Source organism: Podarcis cretensis (genome assembly GCF_951804945.1).
Source record: "Podarcis cretensis genome assembly, chromosome: 2".
In the NCBI taxonomy this organism is placed as follows: Eukaryota; Metazoa; Chordata; class Lepidosauria; order Squamata; family Lacertidae; genus Podarcis; species Podarcis cretensis.
Window position 1 is genome coordinate 31201221 of NC_137171.1, and position 24126 is coordinate 31225346.

General features: G+C 44.7%; 1 protein-coding gene across 2 annotated transcripts in view; it reads right to left on the bottom strand.

The window, feature by feature from the left end:
• LOC307210012 (autocrine proliferation repressor protein A-like) overlaps positions 1-22080 on the bottom strand; it is a 229564-nt gene extending 207484 nt beyond the window's left edge. The window contains exons 1-13 of one of the 2 annotated variants that reach the window (XM_079965529.1): positions 21555-22079; positions 20345-20519; positions 19424-19472; positions 18159-18281; positions 16529-16627; positions 16281-16370; positions 14695-14824; positions 13497-13617; positions 12968-13103; positions 9987-10075; positions 8825-8903; positions 7615-7680; positions 5489-6178 (exon numbers count right to left, since the gene is read on the bottom strand). In XM_079965529.1, the coding sequence (XP_079821655.1) occupies positions 6059-6178; positions 7615-7680; positions 8825-8903; positions 9987-10075; positions 12968-13103; positions 13497-13617; positions 14695-14824; positions 16281-16370; positions 16529-16627; positions 18159-18281; positions 19424-19472; positions 20345-20519; positions 21555-21738 (1461 nt within the window). In that variant the 5' untranslated portion in view covers positions 21739-22079 and the 3' untranslated portion in view covers positions 5489-6058. Of the gene's footprint in view, positions 1-5488; positions 6179-7546; positions 7681-8824; positions 8904-9986; positions 10076-12967; positions 13104-13496; positions 13618-14694; positions 14825-16280; positions 16371-16528; positions 16628-18158; positions 18282-19423; positions 19473-20344; positions 20520-21554 lie in introns of those variants that run through there. The other variant, XM_079965530.1, reaches the window with a different exon arrangement.
• Between the last annotated feature and the right edge of the window lie 2046 nt (positions 22081-24126).

The window sequence follows — 24126 nt, forward strand, 5'->3', positions numbered from 1 at the left end:
TTTGCCCCAGCTGACACAACATATTCTCAGTTCCACTAACATCTTTTTTAGGAGCCGGGGACCCTGATATTACAATATCATGTTAGGATTTTTCATAATTGGATGTACTCAACTCAAACTTCTACAAGCATTTCCAATCCAATCTCCAACTGCCCTGCAGTTCCCCAGAAGACAAGGAGCTTCAGGTTCTTCCCCAGTGTGAGCTTTCTGTCCTCATTCTGGTTCCGAAAAAAGATTGCGCCAATTAAGATGTTTCATATGAAATGTTTGCCTTGCCAGATTCTTTCTATACACAGGCGTTGCCTCAGGCTGACAGAGACGCCAGTGAATGTTGCTATTGCTGTTATTTGGAAATGAATATGTAATTACTTGAGGAAGAGATTTGCAGCAATGCTAGGAAGAGCTTCTACCTTTGCCAGGAAGGGGTGAAGAACTAGAATGTAAACAGCACCATGGGCAAAATCTGGTAGTTCAAGTGGCTGCCAAGCTGTAGGTGTAAGTTCATGTAAAAAAAAAAGGAAGGCATTCCTCGCTGAGGCAGAAAGAGCTCCAGGATGAAGGCCCAGGATACTGGCCTGCCATGATTCCCTGACTGCAAACCAACAGATGCAGCTGGCTTATTCTGAGTTGTGGCACTGGTCTATCTCAGCTCATTGTCTCCATTTTGACTAGCAGCAGCTTTCCAAATTGTTGGGTCAAGAGTGACTCCTCCCAGTTCAGCCCTGTCCTACAGGAAGTCTTTCAGACTGGAGGTCCCAAGTGGCAGACCTGGGAGCTCCTGCGTTAAAATATGCCCAGTTCCCAACTGGCCACTTTAAGAACTAGTACCTGAGCTTGTTCATTTCCTCCTTCCTTCCTTTTCCCTTTTCCTTTTACAGTGGTACCTTGGGTTACATACGCTTCAGGTTACATATGCTTCAGGTTACAGACTCCGCTAACCCAGAAATAGTGCTTCAGGTTAAGAACTTTGCTTCAGGATGAGAACAGAAATCGTGCTCCGGCGGTGCGGCGGCAGCAGGAGGCCCCATTAGGTAAAGTTGGTGCTTCAGGTTAAGAACAGTTTTAGGTTATGTATGGACCTCCGGAACAAATTAAGTACTTAACCCAAAGTACCACTGTATGGCATCTACTTTTGGTTGTTTTTCATTGATCTGTGAAACTGCTCTGGACTCTCAAGCCTAGGGGTCAAATGTGGACAAACCCCTCAGGATTCTTTGTAACCTCTGCATCTTCTCCAGGCCTCACCTCACAAAGGCCCTGCTGTGCACCCTCCGTGAGTCATTTTGCCTGTCCAGAATGTGTCCTTGCACTGTGATAACTTCTTGCTTGCCTGAAGGAAGTGTGCAATGAGCACACATCCATGCAATGCGTTGGTGGGGAAACTGTGAGCCTCTAGATGTCACTGGACTACATCTCCCATCATCCTTCACTCTTGGCCCTGCTGGAACTGACGGGAGCTGAAGCTGCAACCTAGCTCAGTTGGCAGAGCAGAAGACTCTTAATCTCAGGGTCACGGGTTTGAGCCCCATGTTGGGCGAAAGATTCCTGTATTGTAGGGGATTGAAGACCCTCGGGATCCCTTCCAACTCTCCAACTCTTCCAACATTATTAAAAACTAGTTTTAATAATTAACCTTATTAAGAGCATCATTAAAAATCTTAAAGCGCAGTAGAAAAGGAAGTACCCTCAGAAACCCTGCCAAAGGTCTGTTGGCCCAAAGGTTTGTTGGAACAAAAAACAAGTATTGAAATATTTTCGAGACACGGGCTGCATTTGAAGTACTTGTGTGAGTGTTAACACTTCCCAACAAACTTGTAACAATTACCTCAATTGCTTTTGTTGTGCTGCATTGCTAATGTGTAACAGAGACTTGGTTGGACATGGCAGAGCAGCATGTTCTTGCCATAGCTTGTCTGCCAGGTTTCTCTTACAAACAGCAACCCAGGTCATGTGGGCGGGGAGGCTGTTGCAGTGATTTTTAGGAGGTCATTAGCTTGCACCAGGCATCCTATTGGGGAGAGGCAGTATTCTGAGTGCACGTTCTGGAAATTGGGCAATAGGGGCAGTACAGGATTCCTGCATCCTTGGTGCAGCAGCAGGACCAACCTTCCCGCTGCACCAAGGATTCCCTGCCTGAGCTGCTTCAGGTCATGGGTGGATGTTCTCCTGGAGACACCTAGCTTGGTTGTCCTAGGGGATTTTAACATCCATGCTGACACAACCTTATAAGGGGCTGCTTGGGACTTCCTGGAAAGCATGGCCTCCATGGGGCTGTCCCTGAATAAATTTGGCCCAACTCATAGTGGCAGACATACCTTAGACCTGGTGTTCACCTCTATGGATGTGGGTGATTTGACACTAAGTAAAAGCGAAACAAAAGAAGTGCCATGGTCGAATCACTTTCTGGTGCTACTGGACTTCTCCGTGATCCTTCCTCTCTGCAGGGAGGTGGGACCGATTCAGATGGTCCACCCCTGCCACGTAATGGATCCAAATGGTTTCCAGAGGGTGGTAGGGGCTGTCTTATCCCATGTCGATGGCTCTCAGCTGATTCCCTGGTGGCCTGCTAGAATGCAGGTTAACCAGGGCTATCGACTGTCTGGCTCCGAAGCGCCCTCTCCAATTACATAGAGCCTGGATGCCCCATGGTTTACCCCAGAGCTGAGGGCAATGAAACAATCGCTGAGACAGCTAGAGCGCCAGTGGAGGATAACTCATTCTGAATCAGACCAAAAACGGGTTAGAGCTCAATGTCGAGCCTACCAAGTGGTGATAGTGGCAGCAAAGAGGACCTTCTTCACTGCCTCGATTGCATCTGCAAAAAAACAGCACCAGGAGACTCTTTCAGGTGGTTCGTAATCCTAACCAAACCACTGTCACTATTGGGGCCTGGTGAGCACCGCAAGATCTCCTGCAATAATTTTGTTTTTTGCACTCAGATACGGAAAGAAGTAGACTCTACCATGGGAGCAGGGCCAGGGCAAGAGAGGGCTAGAGCAACTTGTCTAGTCAAGTTGCATGGGATCAATTCCAATCTGTTACCTCTGAGGATATGGACAGGCTGCTTGGACGAATGAAACCAATCACCTGTCTACTTGAGCGTTGCCTATCCTGGCTCACAAAAGCGAGCTGGGAAGGGCAGGGTGATGGGTTCCACAGTGTAGTGAATGCTTCCATCTGTGAGGGAGTCTTCTCAGACCTGCTTAAAGAAGCAGTCATCAAACTGTTTCTTTGAAAAAACATATTTGGACCTGACCACTATGGCCAACTATTGCCTGGTCTCAAATCTTCCATTCTTGGGGAAGCTGGTTGAGCAGGTGGTCACTGAAGAACTCCAGGCACACCTGGAAAATGCGGATCATTTGGATCCCTTCCAATCAAGATTCAGGCTCCATCATGGGATTGAAACTGCCTTGGTCGTACTGGTCAATGATCTCTGGCAGGCTAGGGACAAAGGTGAATGCTGTTTCCTGGTTCTGCTGGATATCTCAGCGGCTTTTGATTCCATTGACCATCCTTCTGGACTATCTAGAGGAATTGGGAGCTGGGGCCACTTTTATGCAGTGGTTCTGCTCCTTCCTCCTGGGCCATGTCCAAAGAGTGGTGTTTGGTGATGAGTGTTCAGACCTCTGGGCTCTTACTTGTGGGGTGTCTCAGAGCTCCACCTTTCCCTCATGCTTTCCAGCTTCTATATTGGAAGCAGCTAGGAGACATCATCCCAAGCCGCTAAGAAATATCATTAGGGAGGTTAAGGCTGGGTGTTCACCAGCATGCGGATGATACTCAGCTCTACCTCTCTTTTAAATCAGAACCAGTGAAGGCGGTGAAGGTCCTATGCGAGTGTCTGGAGGTGGCTGAGGGATGGATGGCGGCTAACAGATTGAGGTTGAATCCCGACAAGACATAAGTACTGTTTTGGGGGAGGGCAGGGGGTGGGTAGGTGTGGGGGATTCCCTGGTCCTGAATGGGGTAACTGTGACCCTGAAGGACCAGGTGTGCAACCTAAGAGTCATTTTGCACTCACAGCTGTCCATGGAGGCACAGGTCAATTCTGTGTCCAAGGCAGCTGTCTACCACCTCCACCTAGTACACTGGCTGAGACCCTACTTGCCCCCAGACTGCCTTGCCAGAGTGTTGCATGCTCTGGTTATCTCCCACTTGGACTACAGCAATGCACTCTATGTGTGGCTACCTTTGAAGGTGACTTGGAAACTACAACTAATCCAGAAGGTGGCAGCTAGACTGGTGACTAGGAGTGGCTGCTGGGACCATATAACACTGGTCCTAAATGATCTTCACTAGCTCCCAGTACGTTTCTGAGCACAATTCAAAGTATTGGTGCTGACCTTCAAAGCCCTAAACAGCCTCAGCCCCATATACCTGAAGGAGCATCTCCACCCCCATCATTCAGCCCGGACACTAAGGTCTTCTTCCAAGGGTCTTCTGACAGTTCTCTTACTGCGAGAAGTGAAGTTATAGGGAACCAAGCAGAGGGCCTTCTTGGCAGTGGTGCCCTCCCTGTGGAATGCCCTCCCAAAAGATGACAAGGAGATAAAGAACTGCACAACTTTTAGAAGACGTCTGAAGGCAGCCCTGTATCGGGAGGTTTTTTAATGTTTGACATTTTATTATGTTTTTATCTGTGCTGGAAGCCGCCCAGAGTGGCTGAGGGAACCAAGTCAGATAGGTGGGGGATGATGATGATGATGATGATGATGATGATGATGATTGCTCTGAGCTATTTAGATTGTTCTTAGTGGAGAAACTTCTGTATGCTTTATGTATTTGTGAGAAGTGTTCCCCATTATACATGCTTTTTTAAACCATTCCAATGGAGAAAAAACCTTTTGTGGTGGGAGATATCACAATGACAGAGTCCTGAGTCATATCTCCTTGTTTAGGAGTGCACAACTAGACATGGTGGGGACAAACCAATTTCTTTTCATATGTCTTCCCTGTCTGCATATAAAGAAGGGAGCAGTGTTAAAGAAGGGATATGCATAAACTTTGGGAGAACTCAGCTCCTCAAATATTTTATTGGGGAGCCAAAAGGAGCTCAGCTTCTAGGAGATGGCGCCTATGTCTTTTGGCATGTACAGCTCAACTGCATATAGTAAACTCTCAAGCTAATATGCTGTGATGGCCTGGGAATCTGATTCAGAGGCTGATTGTTTGGCCTAGCAATTAGTCATGCACAAAAAATCTGAAGTGTTCTGCTTTTGCCAGAGTTTTACTGTTTTCCTGAGACTCAGTGTGATTTTCACTCATTTGGGAATCTCATATCATATTGAATTCCCTCCTTGCAATACACATATGCCTTCAAAACACAAGAAAATCTCACCAAATGCACAAATGCCAGAAACAACCTATATTTGATAATGGAGGGAAAACAGCAAGATGGGAATAGTACAATGGAAACCCCTGCAGGTGATATTAAGGCATATTCATGTTTTTAGTACTGTATCCCAGGATGGATTCTAAAGGCTAGCCAAAGAAGTTAAGCTGTTGGCCTGTGCCTTGTGCAGAATTTGAACTCAAATACTTTACATGACAGTGGTAATTAATTACTTAGATTAGAGAATATTTAATCCCATTATGAGGTTAAACTGTCTTAAAAGTAAGATAAGGAATTGTACTGTCTGCATAAAATGATCAAAAACTAGTACAGAGTTTCAATGAAGACTTGTAAAGCATAGCTATATTCTTTATTATGATCCAGGGCACTGGGAACCAAAAAGGCACACTTTCCTGTGTCATATTTACTTGTTCATCATTCTATAGAACGAGCCCCTTCCTCTCATGTCTGATATTCTTCACACATCCACCCTACACATTCCCCATTCCCCACTGCCACAGCATCTGCTCCTTGGTTAGGTCCCCTGATCCTGAGTGACACCCCTGCACCTATTTCATTTTAGTTTAAGTGGGACCTGTCTGCTTTCTCTGCATGAGGTTCCTTCTCTGTCCACCCGCTTCACCGCATGGTTTTCCAAATGCCTCTTATTTCTTCCCTCATGGATGCTGTCAGCAACAGGAGCCACATTTTCTCTGCAGGGTTTCACACCAGCGTCCCATAGCATCCTTCTCCACTGCAGTCTGCACATGGAAAAGTGTCTGGGATGATTTGCACCTCTGAGGTGAAAACATGCTTATCGTTCTCAGGTCCTTTGAAAGTTACCTGGAAAAGAAATGGCAGTTCTGCTCAATACAGTGGTACCTTGGGTTACATACGCTTCAGGTTACAGACTCCGCTAACCCAGAAATAGTACTTCGGGTTAAGAACTTTGCTTCAGGATGAGAACAGAAATCGTGCTCCGGCGGCGCAGCAGCAGCAGCAGGAGGCCACATTAGCTAAAGTGGTACTTCAGGTTAAGAACAGTTTCAGGTCAAGAACGGACCACCAGAATGAATTAAGTACTTAACCCGAGGTACCACTGTATATTCCTTTGCGGAGAGCTGAATGGAGCAGGATTAGGAGTTTATAGCACAGAGATATCAAAGAAATGATGGATGCATCTTACTGCAGATTTTAGAAGCAGTGCCTAATCGCAGAATACGTTGTGCCTATTTATACAGTTGCACAACAGTCTTGGAGCACTTAGTTTCAGTTAATAAATGTATATTAAAGGGAATGTAAGTTCAATATCAAAGGGAATGTAATGTACATAAAACCCAACATTGTGCACATTCAGCAGCCTTCATGGAAAATGTGCAGCCCATGTTTCTATGAAGAAGAAATTGTGAACATTTCTCGGTCAATATGCATATTCTCTAATAAAGCTTGGGAAACCTGCCTATAGCGTCTGAATTCTGTACATTGTTAGCCATTATGCTTCCCAACAGGCTTTGGCGGAATGTGCATGTCATTCTTGAATGTTGTACATTCTCTGGCCAATATGCATATTCTCCCATCTGTATGTATACTCTCCAAAAGACATTGGATTCTTATCTCATCATACATGACAAAGCCATTTTTCACCTTCTCACCCCTTGCTTTTTCCTGTAAGACCTATTACAGTCGTTAAGAGAGTCGTCAACAGGCTCATCACACCTATCTGCCAACCACCCAATCCCACCACCCTTCTGAGTAATACCCCTCCCCACCTTCTCACTATATAGAAGGGTCTGGTGACTTCTGTTTCAGTGTATCTGAAGAAGTGTGCATGCACACGAAAGCTCATGCCAAGAACTAACTTAGTTGGTCTTTAAGGTGCTACTGGAAGGAATTTTTTTATTTTGTTTTCTCCAAAAACATGCATGTTTTCTCTCTCTTGTTCAGTGTGTAATCTATGTGTAATTCCCAACTGCTCTATCGGCTGTCTAATCTTATATGGCACACAAAAACCCCTCCCACTGATCAGCAGAGCAGCAGGAAGAGAGCAAGGGAGTCCAGATAAAGATTATTTGTTTCTGCATGCCATTTCACTTTTCACCATTCTCACTTGTTCCCCAGTCAGCTGAGCAGCAGGAGGAGGTTGCAGGGAAAGGAACATTTTAAACCTCCCCTCCCTCTTCCACTATTCCAATGGAAATTGTCTCCCCCTACACTGCTATTAAGCTAAGGAAAAAGCTGTGCAAGAATGAGTCAAATACTCGACTAGAAATTATATTTACCTCAATAAAGAAACCCTTCCATCCCAATAATGGCTTTGACAATTCTGCTTTATAAACACCTGTTCCCTGCAGAGAGATAAGACAGAAGAAGGTGCTGAGAAGCGAACGTGTCATATTAAGAAATTATAGAATGTTCATTAGTGTGAATTTGAAGAAGAGTGAGCTGAGGTTCCTGGTTTGTGTCTTCCAAGGATAGGGAAGAGGGAGCAGTGGTGGAGGATGACCACAGATGACATAGCTCTTCTTTCCAGGTGACCTTAAACCACTCTACATATTTCCAATGGCTCTGACATCCAACCTGCTTTGTTACATAGAGTAGAATAGGTTATCACTCCTGCCTTAGATAACTCAGCTCTCTCTAGCTGGCCCTTGGGATTATCTCCAGGACACCCCCCAAAAAACCACACCCCTCACCAGCTGTGCTTTCCTCCCCACTTGGAATGTTTTCCCCTGACTGGAATGTGTCCTTGAATTCTGATAATGCTTCTTGCTTGCTTAGATGGAAGATAGAGAAAGATGTGTGAGTGTGAAGAAACTAGGCTACTGCACAATGGTAGAATTCACATTGATTGCTCTGTTGACTTTTGCCTCTGACCCTGGCCTCCACAAAGTTGTGCAGAAGAGAACGTGGCTTTCAGTCAGAAGGAGGTTCCTCACCCCTACTACGCGTGTAGAGACATACCCCCACTACATTAGGGAGCCCTACTCCCTAGCATGGGTGATTTTACAACTGCAACATAAAGACAATGTTCTTCTGCTAGGTGCAGAGGAATGGTTTGGGTAACTCAGACATTGAAGGAATCCCATTTTATTTATTGGTTTGCTTGATTTCTTACCGATTCATTCAATTAATGGTCCCACCCTTCCTCCTAAAGGAGCTCAGGGACTCTCCAGAATGGCCCTTCTGTCCACATGCTTACTGGTGAACATCAGGTTCTGCTCATCCAAAATGAAGTACCAGCTATGGCCTTTCTGGTGCCTGTTGTCATCACCCTTCACAGCCAACAGGTTTCTGTGACACACACCACACAGAAAGCCTAAATGAATGTGCTGATTTGCAAATCTGCAAATATTCAATATCTGCAACAGAAGTCCAACTTTATAGGAAGACATTTATTTCCCATGAACGGCTTTCGTGTTTGTCTGTGTCTTTAGGACCCTTGACATCCTCAGCTTTGTGAAGAAACTAAGGAAATTCTAAGCCTCTTACCACTTTAACAACATTGCAATCAATCCAAAGTGCGGGATTCACAATAATCAAGGAAAGCCTAAGTTGCCTGAAGTCTCGCCTGAGAATGAGAAGGGAAAGAAGAGATGTGGCATGAGCACAGAATAAATTGTTTTGTGGAGAAAAGTACTATCAACAATATATTATTTTTTTAGTTCACTGTTTGCGGCACAAGTAATCATGTTATTTATGGAAATTAAAGATACTGTTTATTATACAAGGTTACCCACCCATCAGGATGGTTCTCTAATACAGTCAACCTGATCCAAAAGGTTCCAGAGTATCCATAATAACCGACTCAGTGATTCCTTTTGAATCTTTGTTAGTAGGATTTCTGGGGGGAAAGTGATTCCTTTTGAATCTTTGTTAGTAGGATTTCTGGGGGGAAAGTACAGGGCTCCGCCTGCACTTTAAATATAAAGCAGTACCATACCACTTTAAACACCAATGCCTCTCTCCTGCAATAACCCTGGGGGCCATAATTTGTTAAGAGATTCCCACTGCCCTCACAGAGCTAGACTTTTCAAAGTGCTTTAACCATCAGTCTCTTTTCCGGGAAATTCTGGGAATTGTAACTCTGTGAAGGGAATATGGATCTCCTAACAACTCCTAGGACATTAAACAAACTACAATCCCCAGGATTCCTTGCCTGGGCTGTGTGTGGAGCCATTACAGTGGTACCATGGGTTACAAACACTTCGGATTACAAACTCCGCTAACCCGGAAGTAGTCCCTCGGGTTAAGAACTTTGCCTCAGGATGAGAACAGAAATTGTGTGGCGATGGCGCGACGGCATCCGGAGGCCCCATTAGCTAAAGTGGTACCTCAGGTTAAGAACAGTTTCAGGTTAAGAATGGACCTCCGGAACGAATTAAATTCGTAACCCAAGGTACCACTATACTGTTTAAATTGGTATGATGCTGTTTTAAATGTGCAGCGCAGATGAGACCTAGAAGTTTGTGGAGCAGCTCTCTGCTGACTCATAGAAGCCAGTGGTTGGCTGGCTTGCTTGCTTGCTTTCAGGAAAATTTGGTAAGCTTTAAGAAAGACACCACCTCAGGAACTTTTTTTGTATGCAACATTGACTTTGTATATTATTCCATATATTAATGAATTATATAAGATATTTCTGAAAGAAGCCTACTTGTTGGTGAGCCATGTGTCAGCAAAGAAACATCTAGTTTTTAAAGGCTCCTGATCTGTGGAGAGAGAGATGATGCCTTTGCCATTTGCCTAGAAAAAGAGAGAACAGCACAGAATTGTCAAGTCTTCCTCCAGGTATCACCCATTCCTATTATCCTCCCAAACAGGAGCTGCAGAAAACAAATTTGTTTCCACAGCATATTTAATTCAGCAGCCATCATTGCTTTAACTGGCTGTGTCATGCAATGCCATATGTGAGGTCAACCCAAATAGTTGCCAAATACATAAAGGAAATGGAGAACCTTGAAGTTTTGCTTTTGTTTTCAGGCTGCGGCCATATTCACCCTACATTTTTAGGTGTACGGTGAATATTTCTTCAAGCATACGACTAAAAATGCGATGTTGGAATGAGACAAATGTGTGTATTATGCATGTATACTCATCAGGGCCAGGAGTAACTGCAGCTGCATGTGAAGTGTTTATTCCTTGCAAACTGAGAAAAAATTAATCAAAAACATCACACAAATGCACCAATACTTATCAGTACCATTCTCACCTGGCCTCTCACCTGGCACTGAACCACTATGTCTGTGTTAAATCACTATGACTAAATTTAATATTTTAAAGAGTGGATACACTTTTAAAAACTAAAATGATCAGCATCTCCTTCTTTTTGCCTGTATTATGGTTCAGTATATGGAGAATGTTTGGAATGTAGCACTTATTACAAATTGAGAGCCAGTATTACATCGTGGCCAGATTGCTAGATTTAAATCAGGAAGATACACTTCCAAATTCCTGCCCTGTTTAAGGAATGAGATTTAGGTTGGCCCCTTAATTACGCAGCATCTCTGCCTCGCAAAAGGAGCAAACAGATCTCCATCACATGAACCAAGCTCTTCAGATAGAGGACACCAGCAAACCAAAAGTAGGACTGCCTACTCTAAAATTGGGCAGAGGGACCGCCTAGTGATCTTGAGCCATTCTGTCTCTCCCTCCTCACTTCCTCTCCCTCTTTCTTGTGGGGAGATCTGTGCTCAGATTTCTCATTAAAAAAAAAAGATAAACGCAGCCTGGGAGTGGGGGGGGGATCTTAAAAAAAATGTGTTAATGGATGTTAGGCCAACACGTTCCCATCGCACGATTTCCACAATGACCGCTCCCCACTTAAAACGGGGGGCGCCATTTGCGTGGACGCGTGCAGCCCTGGATCTGGAGTGGCCCCATCAGCATAGGCTTTGCCTTCCCTCAGGTGGGATACCTGGAGGTCCCCGCCTAACCCCAGTGAGTTGTCCAATCCCACCTGGGGGAAGCGTTGCCAGGGAAACCAGGCCAGGTAAGGGGAGGGATTACCTGCCCACACAATAGCCTGGGAGTGGGGGGGGATCTTTAAAAAAATGTGTTAATGGATGTTAGGCCAACACGTTCCCATCGCACGATTTCCACAATGAAAATCTCTTTCAAAACTGCTTATTGAAAAGCAAACATTCAGATGGGGCTTAAAAGCAGATGGGCTAGTGTGATTTCCATTCATGAGAACAGCCCGGTGAGAAATGATTTAGCTTCCTGCGCAGAGCATCACAACACCCATTGAAATCAATCCCACTGCACAGTTGTGTTTACCTCTTCTCAATGGCAACAATGCCCACATACAGGAAATACACAAAGCGAGATCCTCCCACAGTTTTCTCTTTGCCCATCATCCAAATGTATCTCACCAAGTTGTTGTAAGGATAAATGCTGGAAGATCTACACTCCCCTCAGTCTTCTTGAAGGAAGATGCTCTACCAGCTGAGCTATCCCAGTTATTGTTCCCATCGCACAATTTCCACAATGAAAATCTCTTTCAAAACTGCTTATTGAAAAGCATACAGTTATTATCCCACATACAGTTATTGTTGCCTGATTATCGTCTTCCAAAGCAACTACTCTATTCTGAATTTAAAAATGGAAAGTGTAATGCTAGTGGTCAACAAAACAGGTTTAAAGACTGTCTCGAGGCAAATCTTTAAAAAATGTAGTATAAACACTGACAACTGGGAAACACTGGCCTGCGAGCACTCCAGTTGGAGAACAGACTTTACCAAAAGTGTCATGGGCTTTGAAGACACTCAAACTCAGAATGCAAGGGAGAAACGTGCTAAGAGGAAAGCACGCTTGGCACATCCACACCGTGATCAACTCCCACCCGAAAACCAATGTCCCCACTGTGGAACGACATGTGGATCCAGAATTGGCCTCCACAGTCACTTACGGACTCATTGTTAAAAGAAGAGTTTGGATTTGATATCCCGCCTTTCACTCCCCTTCAGGAGTCTCAAAGCGGCTAACAATCTCCTTTCCCTTCCTCCCCCACAACAAACACTCTGTGAGGTGAGTGGGGCTGAGAGACTTCAAAGAAGTGTGACTGGCCCAAAGTCACCCAGCAGCTGCATGTGGAGGAGCAGAGACGCAAACCCGGTTACCCAGATTACGAGACTGCCGCTCTTAACCACTACACCACACTGGCTCTCAAAAAAACCGTGTTTATGGAAGACAATCTTACTCAGCTACGAGTGATCGCCAAAGAAGACTGTTCTCATCATTTACTGGTAAAAGACAATATTAAGCAGGGCCTGTTTACATATAATCATAACAACTTTCCTGCTTTCAGTATTTCTTTATCGTTAGTGTTTTATTTTATTTCAAAATTCAAAGTTACATTTTGTCACCCAACACTTGTAATCCTATTCTACAATATTAAGGACTTCCTGTTCACCCATCCTTGATGTTTATAACCAAGATTGCAGCCAAATGAACTTTAAAATTCTGATAGCTTCTTAGGAATCTTGAGCTCGACCGAGTATCCTTAGTAAGGACCACACTTAATTTCCATCTCTTAGGGACAACATGCATTCATGGCTTGGTCTAAATTACAGAACAAACTTCACGACTGAATTATTCTTGTCAATTGGTATGTAAAAGAACACATGTATTCCTCACCTCAGACCTGTTCCAAGAAATTTGAGGCATGGTCAAATTCTGCATGGTGCTGAGATAAAAGGCTCTACACGATTCAAGGATAGATGCTCTATTCCATGGTAATAATGTTATAGCGTGATTAGTGTTCGGGATGAATCTGCAGTGCAATAGAGAGGTTTTTACAAAAATACCTTCCTTGCAATAGTCTAAGGTAAAGCAATGACATGTTTCTTCTAATCAAAGAAATTTGACTTTTCAGAGTTTTTCCTCTTTGGAAAGAATGCACACATATAAATATACAAAGAAAAAAATCATTGCATCATCATTCAAAGCCTATGTGAATTGTGCAGCAAAGATCTGCAGCTTTCTTCACTGGTACTATTGTTCATATTACACAAGTGGGTTCACACAACAGCTGAGGATCTGCTGTGCTTTCTCAGTATTGTCTCTCATCTGGGGCTCAAGCCATCTGGTCATTGCCTGTAACCAGAGGAATGATCTCATTGCCTCGAAAAGGACAGGCTGGTAAGCTTTTCAGCATGAAACTCACCGGATATATTTCTTTCCTGGTAGCTCATCAAAGAAATAGTACGAGTCATCAGGCAGGAAGAAGTCATCTCCTGTTGATAAGATCATGAGCAGGGTCCTATTTTGGTATCGTTCTTTATATTCTGAGGATGGAAAATTTAATGTTATTTTAATGGGCAAAACACATGCAGTTCTCAAGTTGCTGCTGCTTATTTACATCATCAAAGGCTGGTAAGATTGGAAAACAAGAGAAATGGAGTAAAGATCACAAATCCCTAAAGAGCTGTAAACATTCACTGGACAGGTGGGAACAAAAATAGAACTGGAAAACATGTTTAAAAGCCTTATTGTGGCAAACTAAGCCCATATTATTTTATTGTGGGGGCCCATGGCCCCTAGGAGTTGGCTCCTATGTCACAAACTCATAGTCTTCAGCAAGGATTTCACAGCTTGCTGCTACGCCTCAGATGAGGAAGGTCCTAGTTTACAGGATTGAGGGAAGGTTTCCAAAAGGAAAGTGGAAAAGGGGAGAGGACTTGATCTGGTTGACCCATTTCTTATCCCACTGCACGCCGGCATATTTTCAGTGTTTTCCCTCTGCAAATATTTCAACGTTTTCACATATTTTTACAAGAAACAACAATCACTATTCAACAACCCCCTAATCCTCACTCCACAGGAGCACCAAATGGGCCTTTAATTACCGTAAATGGATGCCATGCTCTTCAACGTATCTTACATGCATTATAAGGTAAAGGTAAAGGGACCCCTGACCATTAGGTCCAGTCGTGACTGACTCTGGGGTTGCGGCGCTCATCTCGCTTTATTGGCCGAGGGATCCGGCGTACAGCTTCCGGGTCATGTGGCCAGCATGACTAAGCCACTTCTGGCGAACCAGAGCAGTGCACAGAAACGCCGTTTACCTTCCCGCCAGAGCGGTACCTATTTATCTACTTGCACTTTGACGTGCTTTAGAACTGCTAGGTTGGCAGGAGCAGGGACCGAGCAATGGGAGCTCACCCCATCGCGGGGATTCGAACCGCCGACCTTCTGATCGGCAAGCCCTAGGCTCTGTGGTTTAACCCACAGCGCCATCCACGTCCCACATGCATTATAGTGCCACCAAAATTCCCTGGGGCTGCCCTTTCCCACTTATGCAATCCTTTCTTCTGCTACCATCTGATTCACCAGAGAAATCTGAGATGGTAGGAATTGCTCACCAAACGGATCAACATGTGAAGTTAATTCCTGGAACCGTGGGGTGTCCAACTGCCGAGTTAGATTCATGACATAGAAATGATACAATGCAGCGCCCCAGCCACAGTATGATCGGTATTCATGATGCCAGTTCTGTAGCAAAGAAGTCACAAATGAATTCTATGTGCACATAGCAAGTGTCATATATTAAGAACCTGAAGTTCTATAGTATGGAGGACAAGATTTATTCAACTCTTTATAGCAGGGCTAGGCTCAGAGGCATACCTAGAGTCCCTTGTGCCCTTGTCAAGGAGCTATATTGGTGCCTCCCCCCAAAAAAATCTCAGAAGCAGGCAAGGTTGCCTCGATAGGAGGAAGGTGCCTTCTTAGGACTAGACAGGGCACCCGCACTGCTCTCTGCCTGGAAGCCGCTCCAGGTGTGGGGCGTTCCAGGTGTTGTGGGAGGACTCCAACACCTGATAGGCTATTTGGTTTGGTTTTACCTACCCCTAGGTACACTTCTGACTAAGATGATAAACACAAAACAAAACATGCCAATAAGTTATCCCTATCTGAAGAAGTGTGCATGCACACGAAAGCTCATACCAAGAACTAACTTAGTTGGTCTTTAAGGTGCTACTGGAAGGAATTTTTTTATTTTGTTTTGATACTGCCAACAGTCAGTACCTATGGCTTTTTTGGTTATTTACTTGGGTTTCAACATCACATTTGTGAGTTCAGCTTTGCAGCTTGAGGGGAAGCTTAGTTAGGCTAGTTTTAGCCTTTTAGTTTAAGTAATCCAGAATGTTTTAAGGCAGACTAGATGCTCCTGCTATTTCCCCATTTTATCCCCCTTAAGACAACAATCACATAAACAGTACTGTAAAATGTAAAAATATCATTCACTCAGAATACTTGTTGAAGAGTATCAGATACAGCAGCTTTGTTCAGGCAGGCTTAAAATGGTAATTCAGTTACTAAGACATACTTAATGTCTAGCTTAAATTTAGTCTGATCTTGGAGCTCAGACTAAACAGATGTTTTCACATTGCTGGCAGAATGGAAAGAAATGGAGAGTAGGGTGTGCCCAGGCAAGTCGGAGAATATATAACTATGCCCTCCCCATGTCAGGGCACAGTGCGGGTATCTCTCACAGAGTTCTCTCTGGTAAGTTTACAGGAAAATTCTGTGAATTTCAGCATGTTTAGCAAAACATTAATTATTGATTTGACTGCACTTTAAATATTCTACACTTTGTCCCTCCCCAGCCTCATAACCAAACAGCTGTTAACCAACCAATATTTGGGGCCAGGATGTTTGAAAGACCATTTCCCCTCCACAAATTTGCCCCCCTCCCCCTTACAATCATTGGAGGGATTCCTCACTGTCCCTTGCCTTCAAAAGCATGGCTGATTAGGACACAGGACAGGGTCTTTGCAGTAGTGGTGCTGAAGCTGTGGAGTGCCCTTCCTCAGAAGTTTCACTGGCTCTCACACTTGTGGCCTGCCTGCAAATGGCCAACATATTCTTATTTGTATGAAGGAACTATGAAGAAGACTCAAGACTAAGTACACACAGCTAGTACACCATCCTTTGAACAGATACTCACCTTAACAATATTCAAAAGATCATAGATAATTGGAATAAATGACTCAACTCTCTTGTCCACAGCTGCTACCAGCCAGGTGGCCCAGCCACGCTGCAATAAAGACATAAAGCAAAAAGATGCAGAGGTATTCAGTTCCCACTGGAGAGCCCAAACATAGCATATACAGGTGAAATGGGGATGAGCATGCATAGGGTTAATTCTGGTGTGCCGGAAATCCAGTACAGCACAGACTTGCAGTTCATACCCACCTTGGAAAGACCAGACACTGTGAACTTTGTGATATTCGTCATTCCACCCGATTCTTTCAGCAGGAAATCTGCTACAGTGTCCATGCCACGCACAGCTGCCTGCACACAAGAGAAGTGGATTATAGTCTCTAGAATTTGAAGGAGATGCCTTTTGAGGCTTTTTTCTTTGTCTTTTTCTACTTTTTTATTGTTGGTATGCTTTTTCTTTCCCTCTTTTTTTCCTTTCTCTAATTTTCCTTTCTCTAATTTTTTGTAGATTTGATGTATATGTATGTATGCATGTATATTTATATATGCTAGGTGGGCTCCTGCCCACCTAGCAGTTCGAAAGCACCCTTAAGTCAAGTAGATAAATAGGTACCGCTTTATAGCGGGAAGGTAAACGGTGTTTCCGTGTGCTGCTCTGGTGCCGGTTCGCCAAAGCAGCTTCGTCACGCTGGCCTCGTGACCCGGAAGTGTCTGCGGACAGCACTGGCTCCCGGCCTCTAGAGTGAGATGAGCGCACAATCCTAGAGTCTGTCAAGACTGGCCCGTACGGGCAGGGATACCTTTACCTTTACCTTTATGTATATTTTATATATATATATGAATTTGAAGGAGATGCTTGCATTGGGTTTGACTATATCATTCTATCAGCATGGCATAATTTAAGTGCCCTCAAAAGGTGTTTCATCTTCATGACTTTAATATTCATTATGATTATTTATTAAATTTGTTCGCTGCTTTATCTTGCCCAGAGCAACACAAAACGACTTAAAAGCAAACAGACAATAAACCCCACATAGATACAAGAGGAAAGAGAAATACATTAAAAACATCCCACCCACTTCTCAAAGGCCCCGGATAGTTTAAGACCAAAGGCCTGGTTATAGAGGAAAGCTTTTGCCTGGCACCTGCAGTGTTTTGCCTGGCACATTCTTGTGTTGCCAGCCTGCAGACCTCTTGTTCCAAAATCTCAATGGGAGATTGTAGCAGCAGAAAACAACTAATTTACCTGCTCCCAAAAGATAACTGAGGGACGCGGGTGGCACTGTGGGTCATGACTGGACCTAATGGTCAGAGGTCCCTTTACCTTAAAAGATAACTAGAATTTACTTAGCCATTCTGTAAAGGTGAAAACCTCAAGGAGGTATCCTTAATCCAAATACATTCAAATGCCGCCATGCCCCTGCTCTAACATTCTCCTCCATGGGCCCATACATCCTTTGCCATGCCTCCTCTAGGCAACCACCACAAGTGCACCCCTGCATGGGCAAGTGGACACACACATACACACAACCACCACCACTGCAGAGGGCATGGGCATGTGGGAGCAGTGCACCTGGAGCACAGGAGGTGAGGTGCACCTGCAGAGGAGAAGGCACGGCCATGCCAGAGACACCAATGGCGTAGTCTTTGTGTCCAGATCTGTGGCCTGTGGCCTGAGGCCACCATCTCACCTCGCCTCATGGGCGGACCAGCTCTGCTGGATTCTGCGATGTGCAAGCTGGTTTTAAAAAGTGAAAGATATGTGCTCTGCAAATGTTACAGTCACTCTGCCAGGATTCAGGGGTTTCTGGAAACAATAAAGAATATTTCCCAGAATGATGGCAGCATGTGCTTGCCAGCCAATACAGAAAGCCAGAGTTACCTTCACCATTGGAAACTGAATCAGCACGTGTGGCGACTCACTCTCGTCGTTCATGAACTTCCACCACGAACAAACAAGTGCAGCATTTTCAATGCTGTTCTTGCACATTTGCAAAGGGATTGTCTAGAAGCAAAATAAGAGAAAGATGAGTATGTTTTTGGTTGAGGCATCCCATCTGGACCCCTAGAACAGCCTGAGAGGTCTGACTTAGTTCACAGAGAGGGGCACCAGGAAGGGAATTAGCCATCACTTGGACAACGTAAGTTCAGTTCTGTTGATGGATGGGTTGTTCTGTTTAATGTTGCCAAACCTGTCCAACAGATGATACCTCCCTTACCCCCACAAAAAATCCTGCATTTCTTTAATTTACACATATATTTGGGCTAAACAGTCCTCAGTAACCATGACTGCAAATTGAAGAGGCACCAAACACAACCTTTAGGAACAGAGGTCCTGGTAAGGCACTGTCAAGTGGCTAGCAACAAGCCAGGTCATTCACAGGGCAGACACAGACATGGAAGGCAATTAGCTTTTTATTAGCAGAAAATGACAACACGGCAATGTTCCTGGTTCATCTTAGCTCAGTGGAGGTGATGAAACAAAGCTCTAGGCATGCCCTCCCCCCTCTGGCTTTTAATCTGGATCACACCCAAGCAGATAAAGGTGGTGTTGAAGGGATAAGCTCCTCCTCTGGGCCTGTCTGGCCCATTGCTCAGCAATGTGTATGACACTCCTCCTGCGGGCGGGGGAGAAGAATCAACAGGACTGGGACTGTGCATGCACACTGTGACTCTCAGCCTCTAATCCTGTCCTGGAATGGCCTCCTTCTCCTGACCCCTCCCCCTTGATTGCTCAAGTCTCCTGCTTCTTTCAGCTCCCAGCTCATCCCTTCTGCTGACTGCTTCTCGGTGTCCCACCACCAGTCTCTGCCCCCTAAGGCATAATCTGCAGTGCCCTCCCTGGAGGGCTCTTGGGCGGGTGGCTACCAGCTCTCCTCCTCGTCCAACCAGGCTCTGCCATCCACAGGCCAGGATTGTTAAACTCCTAGTGATGAAGAGGCACAGTTGCCCCATGTACAACCCACTGGGAATGCAGTTGGAATCTATGGCTCCAGTATGTATCTGGGGAACATGCTCCTGCTGCTCTCACCTTCATCTTCTCTAAGGAGGTGACAGCCACACCTGTTTCCCCATTTCCACCCAACCAACTGACTCCTGACTCCTACATGGGTTTGAAAGTCAGTGTGGGAAGTTCCCAGCACTTACCTTGTAGGTGATTGGCTGGTTTCCAATCTGCCCCAAAAGTGCCGCACAGCTTCAGAGACAAAACAAAATATTAGTCAACAGCAGTAAATGCCGTGTGGGATCAACAGACAATGATGCCAAAGAGACCAGAGTCAATAGCTCTGGGTAGCTTTGGAACAATCACAACTATGATTTTAACACTAAAATCAAGGCAAAGACAGAATTCAGGCAATATATCCGATCTTGTTTTAATTTATACATATTTATTAGGGGGCTGGGGAAAAGATGAACTAGGATATGTCTCTGGAACATAGATAAACTGTCTTGAATACAGTGAGCTGGATTAGTTATCTTCAGTCCATTTTTGTTTCTGGCTGTTTCATTAGCTAGAACTTATTTTTCTCCTGCAAAAACACTCACAGGTTGCAAAATACAGAATTTATTAATGTATGTGGGATAACCAACATATTTAAGTCTGATTAATGCATGAAGGGGTAAATACCACAGAGCAAATTGTTCTGCCACTTCCACTCACCATGGGAGGAACTAAATATTCAAGGCTTTGTTCTCTCCCAGTCTACTTGAGAACCTCAATGTGTGAAGAGGTGTAAGCTGGTTGCTCCAGCTCGGACTACATCACTCTCGTCAGCCACTCCTGAGTTCCTATACCAATAACTTAGGAACCACTATATAGCTGCCTCATACAAATCCTGCTTTGCTTCAGAGAAGCCCCAAATCATTCTGAGATATTCCTCCTCAGCTGGAAGGTTGTCCAAGTTTGATGTGCAAACCTCATTCCCCACCAGGAAAAGTAGTTTCTCCAAGTATGTCTGCCTTGCAGTTCTCTATTCTTGTAGGGTTGCTAATTCCCTTAACAGTATTAACAGAGCACAGCAGAGATGGTGCCATATTCATTGCTCAGAGGTCCCTCCAATTACTTACGACCCAGATGATTTTGCTATATTGACAAGGTCCTCAACACTCAAATCTCGTTTACTAGACAGGTCATCATTTCTTCCTATCCCAAGCATCAGGAAACACGAGTTATTCATTTTTCGTTCCTTTGACACAACAATGATCAGCTCATGCCACCAAATTGGGTTAGACAATTCAGACTCTGAAAAGAGATACACAGAATCTATTCATTGAGGGATTTGGCCTCCATTTCCCCTTTGAAATACTTTTTCCACCCAGGAGGCGTATTTATTTATATTTATTCATCTACGTAGTAGTAGAAAAGTAACAAAATGGAAACAGTGTAAGATAGTGTTTGGTATCTCCCTTGTTTGTATCATCATTCCATCTTACATGTGTAGGTGAGTTTCACTGTGATGACATGGCTCAGGAAGCGGGCTATGTTAGTAAGCTGTGAGGAGGACAGTATTAATGGTTCTTTTCTCTCTGAATGAAGAAGACATAGAAGTCTCGAGGGAAAGCAGTGCAGCAGTAAATGGGCTCTCTGAATGGAAGAACAGATTGCAAGACTGAATGAGAAACAGGCATGGCCCAGTATTTCATAGTACAGGCTGATTACAAAACTGGAAGTACGAAAGATACACGATTTGATTTAAAGCAAGAAGCTGCATTTTTCTAAGTGAAGCTGAGACTATGCTTGGATTAGCATATGTTTTGTGAATGTGTGTGTGTGTGTGCACACATTATTTTATCCTCTGTTCTTCAGGTAAAAGCTTTTGAATATTTAAGGAATGTATTGACCATACTTTACAGTAGAACCCTGTGTCACGGATGGGATCTGTTCTGGAGACCCGTCGGTAACACAGAACTGACGCAAGCCAAAGCGCCATGTCTGCGCACACGCGTGCCGCAATTTAGTGCTTCTGCTCATGCGCAAAGCACGATTTAGCAGTTCTGCACATGCGCTAGCGGTGAAACCTGGAGTAACCCATTCCAGTACTTCCGGGTTGCCGCGGGACGCAACATGAAAACACGTAACCTGAAGCAGACACAACATGAGATATGACTATATGGGAGTCAGTCTTACATATGTTTTAGCTTCCTAGCTGCTAAATATTGCTACTCTGCAACATCCTTACATCCCACAGTGCAGATCACACCCACCCAGCAGCCACCTTCCCGGATTAGGCTCCCTGTGGAAATGTCTTCCTCTGTATTTCAAAACTGCTGCTCTCACCATTCAGCCACTTCAAGGAGGTCATGTTGAGGGTATAGATGATCACATCAGGCCTATCTTCCTTCTTTGTGACAGTGTAGTTGTAGTGAGGGTCATACTGCTTGACGTAGTCATCCAGGGCCGTCTGCGCCCATCCAGAGGGCAGGCAGGCTGCCAGGAGGAGAAGAGAGAGCACAGCATACATGGTCAAGCAGGTATAGTTGCCTTGAAAGAGGTACCTGCCTTTGTTCAGCAGCAGTTCTCCCACTTCAGATCACAGTTGCTCCCAGCAGGAAAGCTCCACAAGGCTTGGTGGTGTGTGCCAAAGCTTTCATCTAGAGCTGTTCTTTCCATGAATGTCACAACAACTTTCTCCAGTATTTATATAAGTCTTGTAGCAGGGAGGGCCCTGAATCACATGGCCAAGACAGTATTTATGCAGATTTATCTAATGAGCGCAGGAAGTAATTCTGCCAGTTATTCTTCATTGACTTCCAATCACAAAGCACCCTCCCACTTATCAATTCAGGCCTGTAGCCAAACTTCTACAGTTTCATATGGGACATTGGTTCACCTTCCCTTTGCACTTTTTGAAAAAGAGCTTTCGAAATGGTAAAATGACATCTTCCAGTTAACAACTCACAGCTTGCTTTTTAGAACCGAGTGGGAGATGTTTTGAGAAACTAATTAGCAGCAAATGCTCCTCTTCATCTGAAGTGATGGTAGTCCAGTCTCCCTTTACTTACTTGATCTGCTCAGCAGATCTCAGTGGAGAAGCTGGTATAATGTGGGCTGGTTTACTGACTGAACCCAAAGAGTGCTCACTAATTTTTCCTCATCATCGTGGAAAAGGGTGACAAGTGGAGGGCCATAAGGTTCTGTCCTAGGCTCGTTGTTGTTCAAATTTGCAGGTGGCACCTACTGGGAGGGTTGCTAATGCTGCAGAAGACAGAATCGGGATTCAAGATGACAGATTGGAGAACTGGGCCGAAACTAATAAAATGAATTTAAATGGGGCAAATCTAAGGTTCTGCATTTATATAGAAAGAACCAGTTGTACCGGTCTTGCCAATAGTACGTGTGAAAAGAATCTAGAAGTCTTAGTAGACTACAAGCTTAACATGAGTCAACAGCGTGATGCAGCTGCAGAAAAAGCTAGTGTTACTCGACAGAAGTATGGGACCCTGATCAAAAGTAGTAATAGTACCACTCTATTCTGCCTTGGTCAGACCATGCCAGACTGTGTCCATTTCAGGGTGCCACAATTTAAGAAGGATACAGTGGTACCTCAGGTTACATAGGCTTCAGGTTACATACTCCGCTAACCCAGAAATAGTGCTTCAGGTTAAGAACTTTGCTTCAGGATGAAAACAGAAATCGTGCTCTGGTGGCGCAGGAGGCCCCATTAGCTAAAGTGGTGCTTCAGGTTAAGAACAGTTTCAGGTTAAGTACGGACCTCCGGAATGAATTAAGTACTTAACCTGAGGTACCACTGTATTGACAAGCTGAAACGTGTGCAGAGGAAAGCGACCAAGATTATCATGGTCTAGAAACCAAGCCATGTGAGGAATAGTTGATGAAGTTGGGTATGTTTAGCCTGGAAAAGAAGAGACTGAGAGGAGATATCAGGACTCCTCCTGCAGCTGCTGACACCGTGGGAGGGCAAAAGGGACCCCAGCCTCTAGGAGTTGGCTCCTATGTGTGGGAGAGTTGCTTTGAACATTGTAAAATCTGAACATTTTTAATAAAATAAAAGGAGATACAAGAAATATAGGTATCTTGACACTGCTTCTTCCCATTCACCTTCTGGTAAATTTCCCCTTCCATTTCCTTTTTTTTTGGGGGGGGGGAGAGGGAAGTGGTGACAATTTCCTTCTCCATAACCGACCTCTCCAGCATTTGAGACAGGGAGACTTTATGTGTCCCCTCTTCTTAACGAAGGAGGCAGTTTCGGTGCCGCTCTATCCCTTGAGCCACTGTCTCATCTCTGTGGTTCCTCCCCCTCCTGTTCCAGGTCCTCCAGCTTGTGCCTTACCCAGCATGCACTGCAGCAGAAGAGAGTGTTGACCATAACAAACAGCAGTAGCAAGGGGGGGGCAGGAATCCTTAGCTGTGTTGCTTCTCTCCCCCCCCCCCAAGACCACGGGCGCCAAATATGGGGGGGCCGTGGGTGTGGATATTTTCACCCCCTCCCATTGCAAGAATCTCCTGACAATGTTTTCAGAAAGGAGAGGGCGGAAACTGCTTTTCGCTTCTTCCGCTCCTGCCTGACTCTGTTGGAGTCTGAGTGTTATCTCTGTAAGTGATTAGATGGCTGAGTGAGAATTGTAACTGTTATGTACTGAAGTTTTCACCCTGGGCCAGCAGGGGGATACTGTAGATAGTTTTCACTCAGGTCCGCATATGCAAATAAGGAATTGAAAGTGATGTTCAGTGATTGGATAGTTACAGAAAGTTGTTACTGTTGCTTTGTAGTTGAGCTCTACATAAGCAGGTTGGCTGAACCCTTCAATTCAGTTCTGTTCTGGCCTGTGCATAAACAAGAGCTGTCTGAAGAATCGCTGTGTCGTCTGATATGTTCACCCACAACTTA